At 33.1% G+C, this 16,565-nt stretch overlaps 3 protein-coding genes across 3 annotated transcripts; all 3 read left to right on the top strand.

Moving 5' to 3' along the window:
* The first annotated feature begins 89 nt into the window (after nucleotides 1-89).
* Nucleotides 90-2,130, top strand: LOC105772613 (rac-like GTP-binding protein 5). Its single transcript, XM_012593991.2, has 8 exons — nucleotides 90-207; nucleotides 355-655; nucleotides 934-1,021; nucleotides 1,116-1,225; nucleotides 1,336-1,399; nucleotides 1,511-1,575; nucleotides 1,670-1,735; nucleotides 1,823-2,130. The coding sequence occupies exons 2-8, from the start codon at nucleotides 557-559 to the stop codon at nucleotides 1,919-1,921; spliced, it is 591 nt and encodes a 196-aa protein (XP_012449445.1). The 5' UTR covers nucleotides 90-207; nucleotides 355-556; the 3' UTR covers nucleotides 1,922-2,130.
* A 1,270-nt stretch (nucleotides 2,131-3,400) lies between these two features.
* LOC105772615 (uncharacterized) lies at nucleotides 3,401-4,623 on the top strand. The gene has a single exon (XM_012593993.2). It carries the CDS (start codon nucleotides 3,610-3,612, stop codon nucleotides 3,949-3,951), a length of 342 nt encoding a protein of 113 aa, XP_012449447.1. The 5' UTR covers nucleotides 3,401-3,609; the 3' UTR covers nucleotides 3,952-4,623.
* A 3,080-nt stretch (nucleotides 4,624-7,703) lies between these two features.
* On the top strand, nucleotides 7,704-9,230 carry LOC105772610 (probable BOI-related E3 ubiquitin-protein ligase 2). The gene is made up of 2 exons (XM_012593987.2): nucleotides 7,704-8,409; nucleotides 8,505-9,230. The coding sequence occupies exons 1-2, from the start codon at nucleotides 8,098-8,100 to the stop codon at nucleotides 9,018-9,020; spliced, it is 828 nt and encodes a 275-aa protein (XP_012449441.1). The 5' UTR covers nucleotides 7,704-8,097; the 3' UTR covers nucleotides 9,021-9,230.
* The last annotated feature ends 7,335 nt before the right edge of the window (nucleotides 9,231-16,565 follow it).

Genomic DNA, 16,565 nt, shown 5'->3' with positions numbered 1-16,565 from the left:
AATTTTTTAATAGTTCAATGACTATTTTGTAACCTTTTAAAATTAAATAACCAAAATATAAACTTAATAATAGTTTAATAATATTTTGTGTAGTTTTCCATAATTTTTAAAAATCATAATCTAGTGTATAAATAATGGATGTTATTATGGGGTAATGATGATAAAGGAGTTTGTATGGAGGGGTAAGCTGTCGAGAGTTTGTTATAGGTCAGCTTTCACTTCAACTGCACATGTGATCCGTGATTTTTTTTTCCTTCTTCTCTGTTCTCTTTCTTTTCCCTCATTTTTCCCGGTTCTTCGCTTTTTCCTTTCTCTTCACTCACTGCCACTTTCCTGTCAATCTTCCCCCTTTAGGGTTTGCTTCGCGAAGAAAAATGATGATCTCATTCTTCCTTCAACAAACAACTTTAGCGTGAAGCAAATCTGACCAAGAAAATCCCCAGATTGTTAGTGAAAAACCAAAAAGAAAAAAGAATTTCAAGATTTGTAGAAGAAAAGGAGAAAAAGACTCGAGCTATAGGAACGATTGGGTATATTAGTGCGGCGGCGAAGGAAAATGAGCGCCTCCAGATTCATAAAGTGTGTTACTGTCGGCGATGGTGCTGTCGGCAAAACTTGCTTGCTTATTTCCTACACCAGCAACACTTTCCCTACGGTAAGCCTCTTTTTCGCCCTCTTTTTATTTTTATTTTTCGAAATTATCTGATCTTTCTTGCATGATCGTATGTGTTATTAGCATTTTCTTGTTTTCTTGTGTAATTTGAGAGAAAATTTGGTTGAAATTGTCGATGTTCGAGTGAGCTTCAGTTACTTGAAAATTTGTTTCATTGTTATTGAAACCAAGAATGGGGCTTTATGCTCTCTGTTAGTGGTTAGGTTGTCTTGGACACTGATTTTCTTCATTATTAACAGTTTGTGTTTAAATGGTAACAGGATTATGTCCCTACTGTTTTCGACAATTTCAGTGCAAATGTTGTTGTGGATGGCAGCACTGTCAACTTAGGTTTATGGGATACTGCTGGTAAATTTTGAAATAGCTTCTTCAATTTCTCTTGTTTTAGTAAGCCTTTTATTTCTTTCTTGTTTTTTGGTTTGAAATCATTACCATGGAACAGGTCAAGAGGATTACAATAGATTGAGACCATTAAGCTATCGTGGGGCCGATGTCTTTATTCTTGCATTTTCCCTCATCAGCAAGGCTAGTTACGAAAATGTTACAAAGAAGGTTTAACCATTGGATATCTTCTCTTTTGAGATAATGGTTTTGTCAGTATAAGATGTCTCCAACGCAATATGCATTCTGATTCATGTGTTTTTTCTTGCTATTGATTTCAGTGGATTCCTGAATTAAAGCATTATGCACCTGGTGTTCCGATAGTTCTTGTTGGAACTAAGCTTGGTAAGATTCTTACTCCCTGTGTCTTGGTGTTGTTGTATATGTTTGAAGTGTTTGTGGAATCCTTTCCATTTTCTTAAATGTTGTCATGTTTTCAACTCTTTCCTGCTGCAGATCTCCGGGATGATCAGCAATTCTTTGTAGACCATCCTGGTGCAGTGCTCATTTCTACAGCTCAGGTAAATGTCAACATCATGTTATCAATTCCATTTTTGTTCTTTTCAATAATAATATATTTCACGAATTTTGGTCTTGCTTTGCATCTTTGTGAAGGGTGAAGAATTAAGGAAACAGGTAGGGTCTTCTGCCTACATCGAGTGTAGTTCAAAAACACAGCAGGTTCGTAGAATTCATGTACTTTGGCAAAAATATATTGCTGAGGTCGATTTTGTCTAAATGGGGTCTTGTGTGTTGGCTTGACTTCAGAATGTGAAGGCAGTTTTTGATTCAGCTATTAAGGTAGTGCTTCAGCCTCCGAAGAAAAGCAAGAAGAAAAAGGCACATGGTGGTTGCTCAATATTGTGATGGGTGGAAGATTCAAGTCCGACAAAGATGGATCAACCTGCCAGCTTCTTGCTGCTTGTATCCCTGTCGATGTCACCTTTTAAAATTGTAGGAAGCAGCAAGCCATCATTGTATAGTGTCTACTGACATTCTGGGGGTTTCTGTGAAAGATTCAAGTGGTTTGTTTCTGTGTTTTTACTTATTATCAATCAATCTATAGTTGATGACAAGCATTCCTTCCCTATTAACATGCACATGCCTTTTCTGCTTTTCATGTTTAAGCTTCACGCATGCATTAACATTTATGCAATGTGTATGTATTGTTTGATGCCACCGATCAATCGTGGAACTTAATTCAAATGATGTCATATTGTTATTATTGAACCGTATGTGGTCATATCCTATAATCATTGCCCCTTTTTATCACCCATACTATTAGATGCCCCTTAGGCCTTAACCCAAGGTGGGGAAGAAGTCGTTGTTAGTGTGATAGTTTACTGACTGACCGCGAAGAAAGTTGTAGGATCACGCCATTTGGCACACTCTGAAACAAGTAGATGATAAGTGGAATTTGGTAAGCAGCTGCATGAATCATGATGCAACAACAACCGCAGCTCGCTTCAAAGTCTTCCACCAAGTATTGTCTTTTTCTTTGGTTCTTCTAATCACAAGTGTCCACCCATCTGCCCCTTTTTCCAGGTTAATTTCTTCATTTTTGTTTTGGGCGCAACTAAAATTAAAGAAAGAAAGGCAGCCAGTAAATGTTCACAATTACCACATATCTTCCGACTCCAATTATTTAAATAGTCTTCCCTTCTTTTCTTTTTCCTTTTCGTCATCTTTACTCAATGTTCCTTTTGGATTGGTAATGGTATCATGAATGCTTTAGTATTAAATTAATTACCTTTATTTGGGTAAGGCATGTCATTTTTTTTAAAGATATGCTTGCTTCATCCTTTTTATGCAAAAAAGCAAATTTTGTCAAATATATACCGTAAACAAATCGAAAAGAAAAGAAAAAGTGTGGTTTTGGTATGCCATTAATATATTGTAAACGCAAAGAATTGTAATTTGCAAACGAAAAATACAAGAGTTGGAAAAACCCGTACGCTCGAAAGCACCGTGAGCCACCGAACCCCTCACCATTCAAGTTGGACGTTTTGAAAAAGTTAATAAATAAAAAAAGAGTCTAAATCCATTTAATTAAGAAGAAAGTTAAGACAAAAGTGTCATATATTAATGAATGAATGCATCGTGAGAGTGAGACCACTTCAACTTCGAGGAAAAAGGTAATTTGCTCAAACGTGGCCAATTCACGACCTCCATGAGGATGACCTATTCCCCTCCTATCCTATGTGTTTCCGCGTGATATATTGAAAATGTTGCCCATTTCATTTATTAATCATCAAACATATAATGCATACGCTTCGAAATAAAGGGATTTACCACACCAAAACCAACGTTATACATACAACAATACAATATCTAAAACTAAATTGTAAAAACGTGGCGTTACGTTATTGGAAGAAAATATAAAATCGGCGGGTGTAGGACAAGTACTTCAACACCATCCTCTCAATACCCTTTTTTATATTAATTGAAAGCCCGAGCCCGACATTCCCGAGACGACTCATTTAACTCGTTAGAAAGATCCTCTCCACTAGGAACTAGTTATAGTCTTCTCTCTTCCACCAGATTCTTTTTGGATCATGGCGATATCGGATGTGGTGGTTGGGAATTTGCTGATCATATACGTGGCGGTTATAGCGGGGATAAAGGCGTACGGTTTAGTGTGTGGGAGGAATTTCGGTGGTTGGTTTGTGTTGATGGCGTCGACTACGGTGGTGGGTCTGATCTTGGTCGGGGCTTTGACGTGGGACGTCAGTCGTAAAGCCACGCAAGCAATTTCCGGTGAGGATCAAGATGCTGGTTCCCTTCAAGTTCACGAGATGTGTAAAGGTGGTATTTGCTGGCACGGCGTGGCTGTCCGGTTCCCTGCTTCTCAACTCCGGTTCAGCCTCCCTCAACAAATTCCATACGGTTCTTTGTAAAAAGAAGAAGAAAACTTTGGGAATTTCAGGTTTAAAGCTGTAAGATATAAGATTAGCTTTGGGTTTGGGTTTGGGTTTGGCCGAAAACAAAACCCCATGAGGTCTTTTCCTTTTCTCCTTAATTTTGATTGAGAGGAATAAAAGAGCGTGTATAAGGTTATATATATAGAAGAAATGAAAATGAAGATGCTTTAATTTGTGAATAAATAATTGTCCATGGGTTTTGGTTTACCAACCAAATGAAGCTTGTTTTCGTTTGTTTCCAAGTGGTTTTACTTAGTTTAATTGTTTAGTTTTGGTAACAATGGTTGTCTACCGACAAGCAGAACAGCATATTTGATATTAAGGAGGAAGTACAGAAGAGGATTGTTGCTATTGCAGTGGAAGTTAACGTGTCGGTAGTAGTATGTATGTGTGTCGGAAACTATACATAGAGTTCAGGAAAACAAGGAATAAGAAGAGTACTGACTCATTGTTATGTTCTTACAAATCTAAACAGTTGGGTTTGTTTTAGGTAGAGAATAATCTTGAGTTAGACTCTGTTTGTAGGTTTGTCACTTTGTCTGTTTAGAGCAAAGTCTTATTTGTCCGTACTACTTGTTGGCTTTCCTGGGTTTTTTTAGCAGTACTTGAGAATGAGTTTGCCAAAATATAATGGTGAAAATTTTACAAGCTGCCTGCCTGCAATTTGTGGACTCAAGAGCAATCAATCCCCTTAATCTGCAATTCAGCAAGTGATGTAAATGATGAGACATAATACTAAATGTTGCCTTCATTCCCACCCAACCATAAACAAAAGTGTCACTTTAATATTAAATCCTAGACTGAAAACCAATTTGGATGAGGTTTTAAAAAACCTAGCCTTAGCCATAAAGCAATTAAAAGAAATTGTAAGCATTTATTGTGAATTTAAAAATGGGTTGATTTTTGTATATGACATCATTGAGAATGATTTTAGAAAATATTTAATTATGTTTATTTCATAAAAATGATTTGTTTAATTAAATTAATGAAAAATAAATTATTTTTCTTGTAAAACAATTTACTTTTTTGAAAAGTACGAAAGAACTCTTTCTGGATGATTTTATTAATTGATTTAATTGCGAAGAAGTGATATTATTGCCAAATTGATGACCTACACCTACAATTCTCAAGACACTTGCTCAAAGGAATTATGGAACTTCTGAAATTTACATGAAATTATTCTAAATTGTTATATAAACATTTTGTATGTAAACAAACATATGTAAATTTGTTCTTATAACAAGTATATAATAATCTATTTCAAGTTTATGTTTCAAGACATGGATTTTTATACCTTCAGACAAGTCATAAATTATTTTGGAATTTTTAGATTAAAAGTTATCATGTCTTGAGACACTACATGTTGTGCCTTGAGACAAAGTTCTCCGTGTCTCGAGATTAGGTCTGGAGACTAGCCCTCCCCTATTTTCTTATTTTTGTTTCGATGCTTGAATGTCTTGAGGTAAGGGGTTTCTGTCTCGAGACTTGAAGCATAACAAAATTAATTTAGCTTCGATGTTCTTCTATTCGAGACAAATGTCACTTGTCTCAAGACCTAAGAACAATTGTAACACCCCTAACCCATATTTGTCATCGGAACAGGGTTACAATGTATTACAAACGAAATAATAAATCATTCAAATCATACATTAGTACAAACATAATCAAATTGCTTGAACCTTAAGAAACTCAAATACTAACCAAAATACAAAATCAAAATGACATTAATCAGGTCAAAATCACATCAAAACCAACCTAATATGTGCCTAACCAATGTACCCTCATTTGTACCACAATTATATACAATTTAATCTCAAAATACACATTAATTCAATTCATCAACTCATTCAAGCAATACCAAATCAAAATACCTAACAAAGTTACCACAACCATAACAAATCAAATATGTGTAAGCCGCACATACTAGCATAACAACTATACCTCATTCTCATACCCTTTGCAAATTGGTTATTTGCACAAAATATCATTCATAACATTTACATAAGCCAAACATTAACCAAAATGGCACAAGAGCCTATACATGCCATATAATTCAAATTTAACGTTTCAAAAACTACCGAGATAAACTGGATAGTGTGACTTGAGTGCCGATCCGATCGTCCAACCTTTTGAAAATCTACAATGACATTAAACAACACAAGTAAGCTTAATGAAGCTTAGTAAGTTCGACGAGATAAACAAAAATCTTACCGAACTAACTATAATAAATCAAGTAATAAAAATCATCCATGACAACTCCCTTTCATTCACAACTTCAATCGATAAATACATCCGTATTCAAATCAATACAAAAATAAATAACAATATGTCTTTCAAATTCATTAAATAAATCACCTTACAGAGATTTTTCCATTCGAAGAACGACTTACGGATAAGAGTACATCGTCAACAGAAACTCATAAGAACTGGTTCTCTCGAATACGCCAACAGAAGCTCGTAAGAGCTTATCCACCCAATTAACTTATCTAAACATGTTCAAACATTACCAAATTATAACCTTCAATATTATTACTAGTCCAACCAATATGCACATTCAAACTCACAAAATGAAGCATGATTAACTAGTAATTAAAAGGTAAAATTCAACCAATATAGCATTATAGGTCACTTACCAAAAGTGCTCAAAATAACTTAGGTAATAAGCCAACCAACCTAGGTACATGTCATATGACCTCAAAACATATAAATACATACAGAATAAGATCATATTGGCTTCCAAGCTGAGCTTGAGAGTTGGATGCTTGACCACAAAATTTTTTTAACCTTATTCGAGACTTGGACACGGAAACTCCATACGCTGATTAATGGTTACTCAGTGGTGTTAACATAACTCGAATTCAATATAAACTTAACAAAATACAAGTAACATGAGTAACAGAATAATTCTAGCTAACTGATCTACCGTAATTTGATACGTCAAATTAAGCTCTTCAATACACTTGAGGAGCTTATTCTCAAACAATTTAAGAATCTTTTATATGTTTTTGTCGATTTTTAGTTCTAAACAATAACAAACGTTTTTGTTTAATTTTATACCCCTTTGAGACCCAAATTAGCGAAATGACGTTATGGGACCTAACAATATAATTGAATTGGTGTAAAAGGTCCATAATAGTCCGAACTTAAAAAAAATCATTTTTGTAACTAATTTGTTTTTTCGATAAATTTTTGTTTAGTCTTTTGTTTGGATGTAAAATTAAATATTAAAGTCAAACTTAAATATCAAATTGATATAAAAATGCTTACATACCAAATTGAACATTAAAGGTAAATATAGGTACTAAATGATATATTACCTTTTAAAAATAATAAATTGTATTTTAATATAAAAATGTTTTGGACTTTTAGTCTTATTGAAAAAGGGAGCCCATATTGCAACCTCATATCATAGATTATGGTCAGCCCAAGCCCTAATCCCCCAAAGAGATATTGCAATTTGCAGTCTGCATGAAACATTTTGTCGTTTGGAACCAACACATATACATAAATGCAAAGCTTGGTAGTGCAATTATGCAATAATGTGGTGTTACAGTTACATACACTTTTTACTTTTTACCTGTAACTAGTAAGATATTTTTTTGAGAAACTGCTAGTGAAAGAATTAATGGAAAATGCTATTATTCAGCCTTTTCCAATGACCAAACTGTCAAAATTTCTCCAATCTCTTACCCTCTTCTCCGCTCCTCTATAACGTTCTGACTCTTTCACGTCCCAATTGAGTGACTTGCTGTCACAAAATCTGCATGTCTACGTCGTCGTTTACCGCCACCTTTCTTCTCTCTCTCATTAATGCTTTCTTTTTGGGTTTTGAAAGACAGAGAAAGAGAGAGAGACCCCTAAGCATTCACTGAGTCTCTTTGTCCCTCTTCCTTAAGCACGTCTTCACCAAAAACAGTATATATATATTAAAGCTTTTGTCGGTTTTCCTGCCTTACTTAAAACCCATCCACGGATTTCTCATTCATAATGGGCATGGCTTTATTTTCATTCTGATATAAATATATGGAGAAAGCCTTAGCTTTTTAGCTTTCAAACCAAACCCCATTTTTTTTGCTTCCCTTCTCTGCTTCGTTGTTTGAATTTTTACACTAAGTTATTATTATGGTTGTTCAATCACAGTTGTATCCTGAAAACTTGGGTTTACTACCTTGGCCCATGTGCGCCCTTCAGGATTGGATGCCACCAATCCCTGCACCACCTCAGCCTGTTTTTTGTTTCAGTCTTCAACAACCTTCTCAAAATACGCTTCCTTTTCATATACAACAAAACGCTCACAACTTGGCTTCTACTTCTTCTCCATCGTCGTCTTCGTTGTCAATGTGTGATAATTTTGTCTCAATGACACTTTCTCAAGCTTTAGATGCTCAACTTGAGGTGCAAAGGCAGGAACTTGATTGCATTCTTCATTTTCAGGCAAGGGTTCTTTCTTTTAATGTTCTTTTTTTTATATCAGAAATTGATCACTTTCACTCAAAGTTCCTTGTTTCTTTTGGTGGGGAAAAACACAGAATGAGAGGCTAAAATCTGTATTACGAGAGCAAAGGAGGCGACAGCTAGGCACGCTACTAAAGACCATGGAATGGAAGGCTTTATATTTGATGAAGCGAAAAGAAGAAGACTTGGCACGAGCAACAAAGAAAACAATGGAGCTCGAAGCTTGCTTGAAGAAAGCCGAAATGGAGAGCGAGTGGTGGGAAAGGCTTGCCAAAGCAAATGAAGCAATGGTTATGGGTTTAAGCAACACAATGGAACAGGTCAAAGAGGAGCTAATCAGGGTCAGCAATAAAAATACAGCCGAAGATACCGAGTCCCATTGCTGCGGCTCATGCGATCAAAGAGATGATCAACAAGGAGAAAAGAAGAGCAAAAAGGTTGCTTGCAAACACTGCAGGTTTAGGAGCTCGTGCGTTCTGTTCCTACCTTGCAGACACCTTTGCTCGTGCATCTCTTGTGAAGCTTTCCTTGATTCTTGTCCTGTCTGTAAATCTGTAAAGGAGGCTAGCATGAACGTATTTTGGGTTTAACAAGAAAGCTTTTCGGGGTCTAGGTTCAACAGATTTCCTATTATTACTTTGTCTCTGTTGTTTGTCTACTCTAAATGATGATAGTATCGGTTCGGTGAAGAATCTTTTTCAACTCTTACCTTTTCTGGATTAATTACCATTCCCACATTTAGATTGCAGTATTGCACCTTCAAGAAGAATCATAAAAATATTGTTTTTTGATTTCTTTAATGAGGTTCTTTTCTTCACGGGAAATGCCAGCTCGATTCAGCGGTAAGCAGTGTACTGTTTTTGTTTCAAACTGCAGAAAAGATTTGATAAAACATTTATCGAGGGGAACTTTCCACCGCCACTACTCTTTGCTCTTTGCTTTTATCCATTGAAATGAAAGAAACACCCTTTACTTGTTACTGTAGTAGTGGAGGAATAATCCAGGTTTTACTTATAACCCGTCCAAATACTATGTAACTGATCAAAAAGGGTCAAATTTGTTTTGTTTTAATATACCCTTTCTTTAGTCACTGTGTTTGATGAAAGTTGGGCTGAATGTATTCAATGGTCCCAACTCAGCAACGCTGAAGGGTGATTGAGTGGGGCCTAAAATACGAGGGAAAAAACCGTTTGCAAGCTGAGAAGTGAGAATGGGGAGATTCGATCTCAGCAGTATCCTAATTCCTAACTCAGTTTTCTTTTCAAGGTGTTGCCAAAATCTATTTTGGCAGCTCTATTTATCTTTTTTATTAATGGTACTACTACGGACTGGACCAACTTTTTCGTAGGCGTAGAGTTGTAGGTGGAGGGCTAGGATGGACTTTGGCAATGACGTGTGGATTCCACTGACCAGCCGCCTTTGACGACATCTGCGGGTTGTTGTAACTTGGGAAAACAAGCTACCCACTTGTTAAACTCATTGGTGAATTGGCCCAACTCAGCCGCTTGTTTCTTTGAAAGTGTCGGATCCATTTAAGTGTACTAGGTGGGCTTAAACTAAACTACTGTATCCAGAAAGCTGAGTACTATTAGTGGCAGTGGCCCTTAATACGGTTTTGAAATCTAAAAACGCTGGTGCTTTGAACGTCATTCATGGGTTGGGTTATTTACCCAATTTGAAGATTTATCCGAAACTTAAAGAAAGTTTAAGTAAAAAAGTAGACTAAAAAAATAGACTTGAATAAAAAAATTGAGTTTGTTTAAAATATAGGTTGAGCTCACGCTTAAACATTTAATGCCTAAGTCTAGTTCAATCTAGGGGTGTGTATTCGGTTAACCGACCCGAAATAGCTATAACTGAATTAACCGACTTTCCAAAATTTTTAACCATTAACCGAACCGAATTTTTAAAAAAAAATTTAACTAAACCGAATTTTTTTCGATTAATTAGGTTGGTTACCCGAATTAACCGAAAATTGTATGCTTTTTATTTTTGGTTAAAAATTAACCGAATTAACCGAATTATCTGAATTGAATCACTACATAATTAAAAACATTACATAAGTCTTTGAATCACTACATAATTAAAAACATTACATAAGTCTTGAAATTAACACATAATTGAAATGTAAGTCTTTAATATTCTCCATTTATATCCATTTCTTCTCTCCAAAAAATCTCCATTTGCATTAAACTTAAAAAAAAGAAAACATGTGTAATTGGGTAGAGACTTAGAGTTGGACTTTAGTTTTATTTTTATTGGGTTTGTAATTTGGTAGACTTTAGTTTTAGTTTTATTGGGTTGGGTAATTGGGTAGACTTTAGTTTTAGTTTTATTGGGTTGGGTTGGTAATTGGGTTGGGTAATTAGGTTGGGTAATTAGGTTGGGTTGGATAATTTTATTTATTAATTTTTCGGTTAAACTGAAAAAATTCAGTTAACCGACCGGTTTCGAACCGAATTAACTGTTAACCGAAAAATCATAAAAAAATTAACCGACCCCCTACCGAAAAAATTCGGTTAACCGACTGAATTCGGTTAACCAGTCGGTTAACCGAATTTTTTCGGTTTTACCCGAATTATGCACACCCCTAGTTCGATCCGACCCATTTTCTATGTTTATAATATAATATATTAAATAATATATATTATATTTTATAACACATAAAAGCTAAATCTATAACAATAATAGTATTATAATGTAAATCTTAAAGAAAAATATTAAGATAACTATCTATTACTATTTAATAAATGAAAAAAATTAAATTAAAATAATATAATTTTAAAAAGATTCAAAAAATAATATGAGTGAGCTTAAAATAGATTTGGGTTAGCCATTAACAAATATAAGCGATTTAAGTAAAATTTTAGGCCCATATAACGAGTTAGGCGATTTATACAAGAATAAAATATATTAATATTATGCTTAAATCTGGTCTGATCTATAGACATCTCTATCATTAATAAATTAATTAATTTTATATATTTCGGATCAGATCCTTATTTTATATTTGTTTTACAATTAATTAAACTAATCCTCTCGAAATCTATTACTACCTTCCTTAATAATGTCATCTTTAAAGTTAGAATTTTCACTTGAAGCACGAAGATGATCCGATAGGCTAATAAAGGAAGTTTGCTGTCTTACACTTGCACACATGCAAGTGTAATCCATTGTGTAACAATGACAACTACCAACTTTTTATTTTTGGTTTTCAAGCTTGTTTTGTAGTAAGCTACAAGTTCCCAGCTCAGGTTCTAAGACCATTAAATGTAGGGTTTACCACCATCCTTGTTAGTGCCCATTAACTATGGTAAAGCATATAACATTGTTCCGTTTCTAAAGCTATTCATTATTTTCTATTCATTTCTAATATTCAACATTCAAAAGTATAGCAACTGCTTATAGTAGTAAATTACAAGGATGATGATTTTACAGTCTATATGCACACACGAAAATTAAGACAATGAAGAGACATTTGGTGTTACGTTAGTCAACATGCTTTAATTGATTGATAAAAGAAGCTTGGGACGTGTGTTGGTACACCATGGTTCGGCCAATAATATCACCATTAATAAATAGAAAAATTCACCAAATAGCTTCATAACCGATTCCATAAATATAAATGGATGCATACATAGGTGTATAAAAATTATTGGCCATATTTAAAAGGTTGATGCCATCAAGCATGATTAGCATTTATGGGTATCTTTGAATAGAAGAAAAGAATGGGTCATGGATGATTTCAGAAACTACTGGGTTGATATTGCTACCAAGTATATACATGAAAAGTTCCCTTCTGAAATGAGATTAATCGCGATTATTAATGCAAGAAGTTGATAAGTAAGGTGGATAGGGTGGTGGACTGTTAGATATATTATCCATTTAATGAAGCAAGAGGAAATTATGAGGCTTTGGTTGAGTCCAAACAACTTTCTGCAAATTATGTACATGTTTCTCTTATTATCTTTGTTTACTTCATAAAAGATAATCAATGCAGTGTAGACGTGTAATGGAAGGTGTCAAATATCATGTCGTTTTTGTGGCTTTCAATATCAGTACAATTATTGCTGCAACTACTTTTATGCTTTATTAAATGCTTCGTTGCTTTACAATCACATTTATAATTGTGATTGGCAGTAAGCGATTATGGTAGGTTTCTTTTTTATACTGAAAAATAATGGGTAAACTACACCCATGGTCACTTTTGTTTACCTTAGGTTACGTTTTAGTCATTTATGTTTGAAATATTACGTTTTAGTCATTTACGTTATCATGTTGTAACATTTTAGTCACTGAGCCATTAATCGTCGTTAATGGTGTAACGGTAAGCTGATGTGGCACGTTAAATCATCATTTCAAACAAAATTTTAGGTTAAATTATACAATTGATCTCCATATTTTTTTCGTTTTAAGTAATTTAATTTTTTTTCTTTTATGTTCTTTAAACTTTCCTCTTTTTTTCCATTCTCTTTTGTTTCTCCCTCTGTTTTCATACATTTCCCATTTCTTTTAACATATTAGGAAGTCGAATTGGCAATGAAAAAAGAAGTAGGAAGTTGACTGTCATCATTTGTCTATAACCAAAACCCATAAACCCATACCATGCTTCTTTCTTCACTACCAATTCGACTTCCTGGTATGTTAAAAGAAATAAAGAAGGTAGAAAAACAGAGGAAGAAGCAGAAGAGAATGGAAAAGAAAAAAGAAAAAAAGAAAGAAAGAAAGTTAAAAGAACATAAAAGAATTAAATTGCTCAAAACGAATAATTATGGGGACCAATTGTATAAGTTAACCTAAAGTTTTTGTTTGAAATGATGATTTAACGTGCCACGTCAGCTTACCATTACACCATTAATGACAATTAACGGCTCAGTGACTACAATGTTACAACACGATAACGTAAGTGACTAAAACGTAACATTTCAAACATAAGTGACTGAAATGTAACCTAAGGTAAACAAAAGTGACCATGTGTATAGTTTACCCAAAAATAATTGATTGAGCCAAATATAGTATAATGTTGATTTCATTAGGTTTTAGGGTACTTTAATTTTTGCATACGAGGTGGTTAATGGGTATTATTATTTACTTAGTTGCCTGTCATCCGAACATATATATTATATGTGGATGGTATTGGTGGTAATGCCAAGAACATGTGCAAGCCAAATTCATTAAATCTGATTCTGTGACTTAATCTTTGGAAACCAGCATGACTTCTATTTTCTATTAATTAATTGAAGTTCTGAGTTGGGAGGGTTCAGCGTAGTAATGTTGTATCAGTGTGAATACCCGTCACTTTAGGCATAATTGTAAAATTCACCCTTTATGTTTCTGGATTTTTTCACTTTGGCCCTTAACTTTTTTTTCTGATTCTCTTCCCCAACGTTGCAAAAATTTTCAAAAAAAGGCCAAAGTTAGCGGAAACTATTAGTCAACTAACGGTCAACAATTTTGTCTGACGTGGCATGGCACCTCGTCGATTACCACGTGGTGGCATGAAACTCTTAATGGCTAGGACACATGGTGATTCGAATCAATATGTTGAAAGAGAATAGAAAGGTGGACCATTTAGTAGCTTTTTCGACTTTTCATTGGTTGTATCTGATTTATTTTTCCTCCAATTTCCTGTATAAATCGATTCTTAGAAAACCAGATTAAATTAAACTTGTTTTTTTTTTAATTTATTGTATTTTCAATTTCTTACTTTAACCCACAGCCACCGCTATCACTGCATGTCGGACCAACGGCTGCATAAAAGGAATGAGAATGAGAAAAAAAAAATTTAACGGCTTCAGTAAAAAACCTAGAAACATTAGGGGTGAATTTTGCAATTATGCCTAATTTATATATCTTATAGGAGCTTATACTTATACTAAAAAATAATGATATTTAGCTTATAATGTTAATCTCTTTTGTCATTTTGGCCTTAATTTTTTTCTTTTATTACTTTGGATCTCAACTTTCAAAATTAGTCAAATTGTTTTTGTTGAACAAAAATTTTGACAAACTTTATAAGTTTTAATGGCAACTTGCATGATAGTTCACATATATTTCAGTGTCGGTATTGATAATTTTTTAAAATATATGAACTTTTTATTAATTTTATGTATATATATTTGAAATTTCATCAGTACATGCAAATTGTTATGTAATTACCATTAAATAGTAGGCATAATGTTAAATTTAACCCTCAATGCTACATCTTTTGTAATTTAGCCTTTCTTTTTGAGCTGAATTTAATCATTAACTTTTCAAAATAATCAATTTGTTTTATTAACAAAAAGATGACTAAAACATTAATTTTAACAATGTCATGTTTAAAATTAACATTCTAGTCAGTATTTTAGTAAAAAAATAAGTCCACTCTTTTGAAAGTTTTAGAGCCAAATTTAGCTAAAAAAGAATAAAGATCAAATTGACAAAAGATGTAAATATTGAGAGCTAATTTTAACATTATACCTAAAAATCATAATAGTTAAGTCAATTTTTCTATAAAAATTATATAATTTAACTAAAATTTGAATGTTGAGAGTGAAAGTCACAATTAAAAATTTAATGCAAAATTAACAAAAGAAAATCAACATTATAGGCTAAATATATTGCCTATTTATAAATATTGATACAAAGAGAGAATACCAATCTAGTCCCAATTGGGAAAAAATGTAATATTGAATGCTTTAGATAGAATCAATCTATAATCTATTGGTATAATGATAAATTTAGTCTCCAATGTTTATATTTTTTGTCAATTTGACCTCATTTTTTTAGTTAAATTTGACTAAAACATTAATTTTAATGTTGTTGATGTGGCAACTCACATGACAGTCCATATGCACATCATGTTATCATAACATCATTTGTTTTATATGTTACATCAACAAATAATTTTAAAAAATCAAAGTTAAATTTAAAAAAATAAAAAGTTCATAGATTAAAAAATTTAGCGTGGAGTACACGTGAATTGTCATGCAGTGTCATGTTTAAAAATTTAAACATTTTAGTTAGTATTCTTATTATAAAAACATCATTTCGACTTTTTTCAAAAGTTAATGGTCAAATTTGACTCTTTTAAAAGGTTGAGGTCAAATTTAGATTAAAAAAGAATAAAGACCAAATTAATAAAAATGTAAACGTTAAGAGCTAAATTTAATATTATTCCTAATCTATCAATCCATAATCAATAAGAAAACCATAACTTTCAGCTAATAGCTAGAGTGTATATAAAATTATATTAAAGTACAGGAAAATATTTGGTGGGTGGAGTTTTAAAATTCTAAAATAGGGTCAGAGACTTGATAAGTGTTATATAAGGGTATAGTAAAATATTAAAATATATATTTAAAAAATTATACATGTCAATTTTTACTTTTACTTGTAAAATAAATAAAAAATACATTGTGAGTGTGTCAAACATTCACAATTAAAATAGTGTTAAAAGTTATATCTTCCTATTTTTAAATTTAATAAAATTGTTCATATATAAATCTTCCTAAAGAAATTAACTCCCATATAAAACAGCACAAATATATATATATATATATATATATATATATATATATATATATAAATGTTGAATTTCCTGTCTTTTTGTCTGCCTTCGATTGTAAAATCTAAAGGTGAACTTTTCAAAACAATGATTACTTATAGACCTATGGTCATGTTAACGATAAACCAATAGCTGAATTTTGGTTGCAAGTTGTGCCGGTCATTTCTTGAGCACATTGGGACATCTCTAGACTTCAATTCCTGTGTCCACGTATCATCGACATTCTCAAATTCCACTTATGTCAGATTAGGTTCCGTAAGAAATTTATGTGGACTTTAGGGAGAGCCGACGTTGCATGTGGTTGTAACACAAAGGAATTGTAGAATTTAGAAATGTTAAAATTCTCGTAAAAATACATAATTTAATTTTAGTTTCAAAAATTATTCTTTAGTTTTGCCCGATATTGAGAAAGTGGTGGTGTTAGAATTCGCTTGCTTCATTTACGAGATGCATACTGTGGTCTGCATAGTTGGTCCCAACTAGATAGACACAACTTTCTCTTTTAAGTCATTTTAAATTCACCAGAAATCATGAATGATCCTGTCAATTTTCTCCGTTATGTGTATTGGTGGCTTGACACACAGGG

Source organism: Gossypium raimondii, chromosome 6 (genome assembly GCF_025698545.1).
Source record: "Gossypium raimondii isolate GPD5lz chromosome 6, ASM2569854v1, whole genome shotgun sequence".
Classification (NCBI taxonomy): domain Eukaryota; kingdom Viridiplantae; phylum Streptophyta; class Magnoliopsida; order Malvales; family Malvaceae; genus Gossypium; species Gossypium raimondii.
The sequence above is the reverse complement of the archived record's forward strand: the minus strand, read 5'-3'. Positions and strand labels throughout refer to the sequence as shown.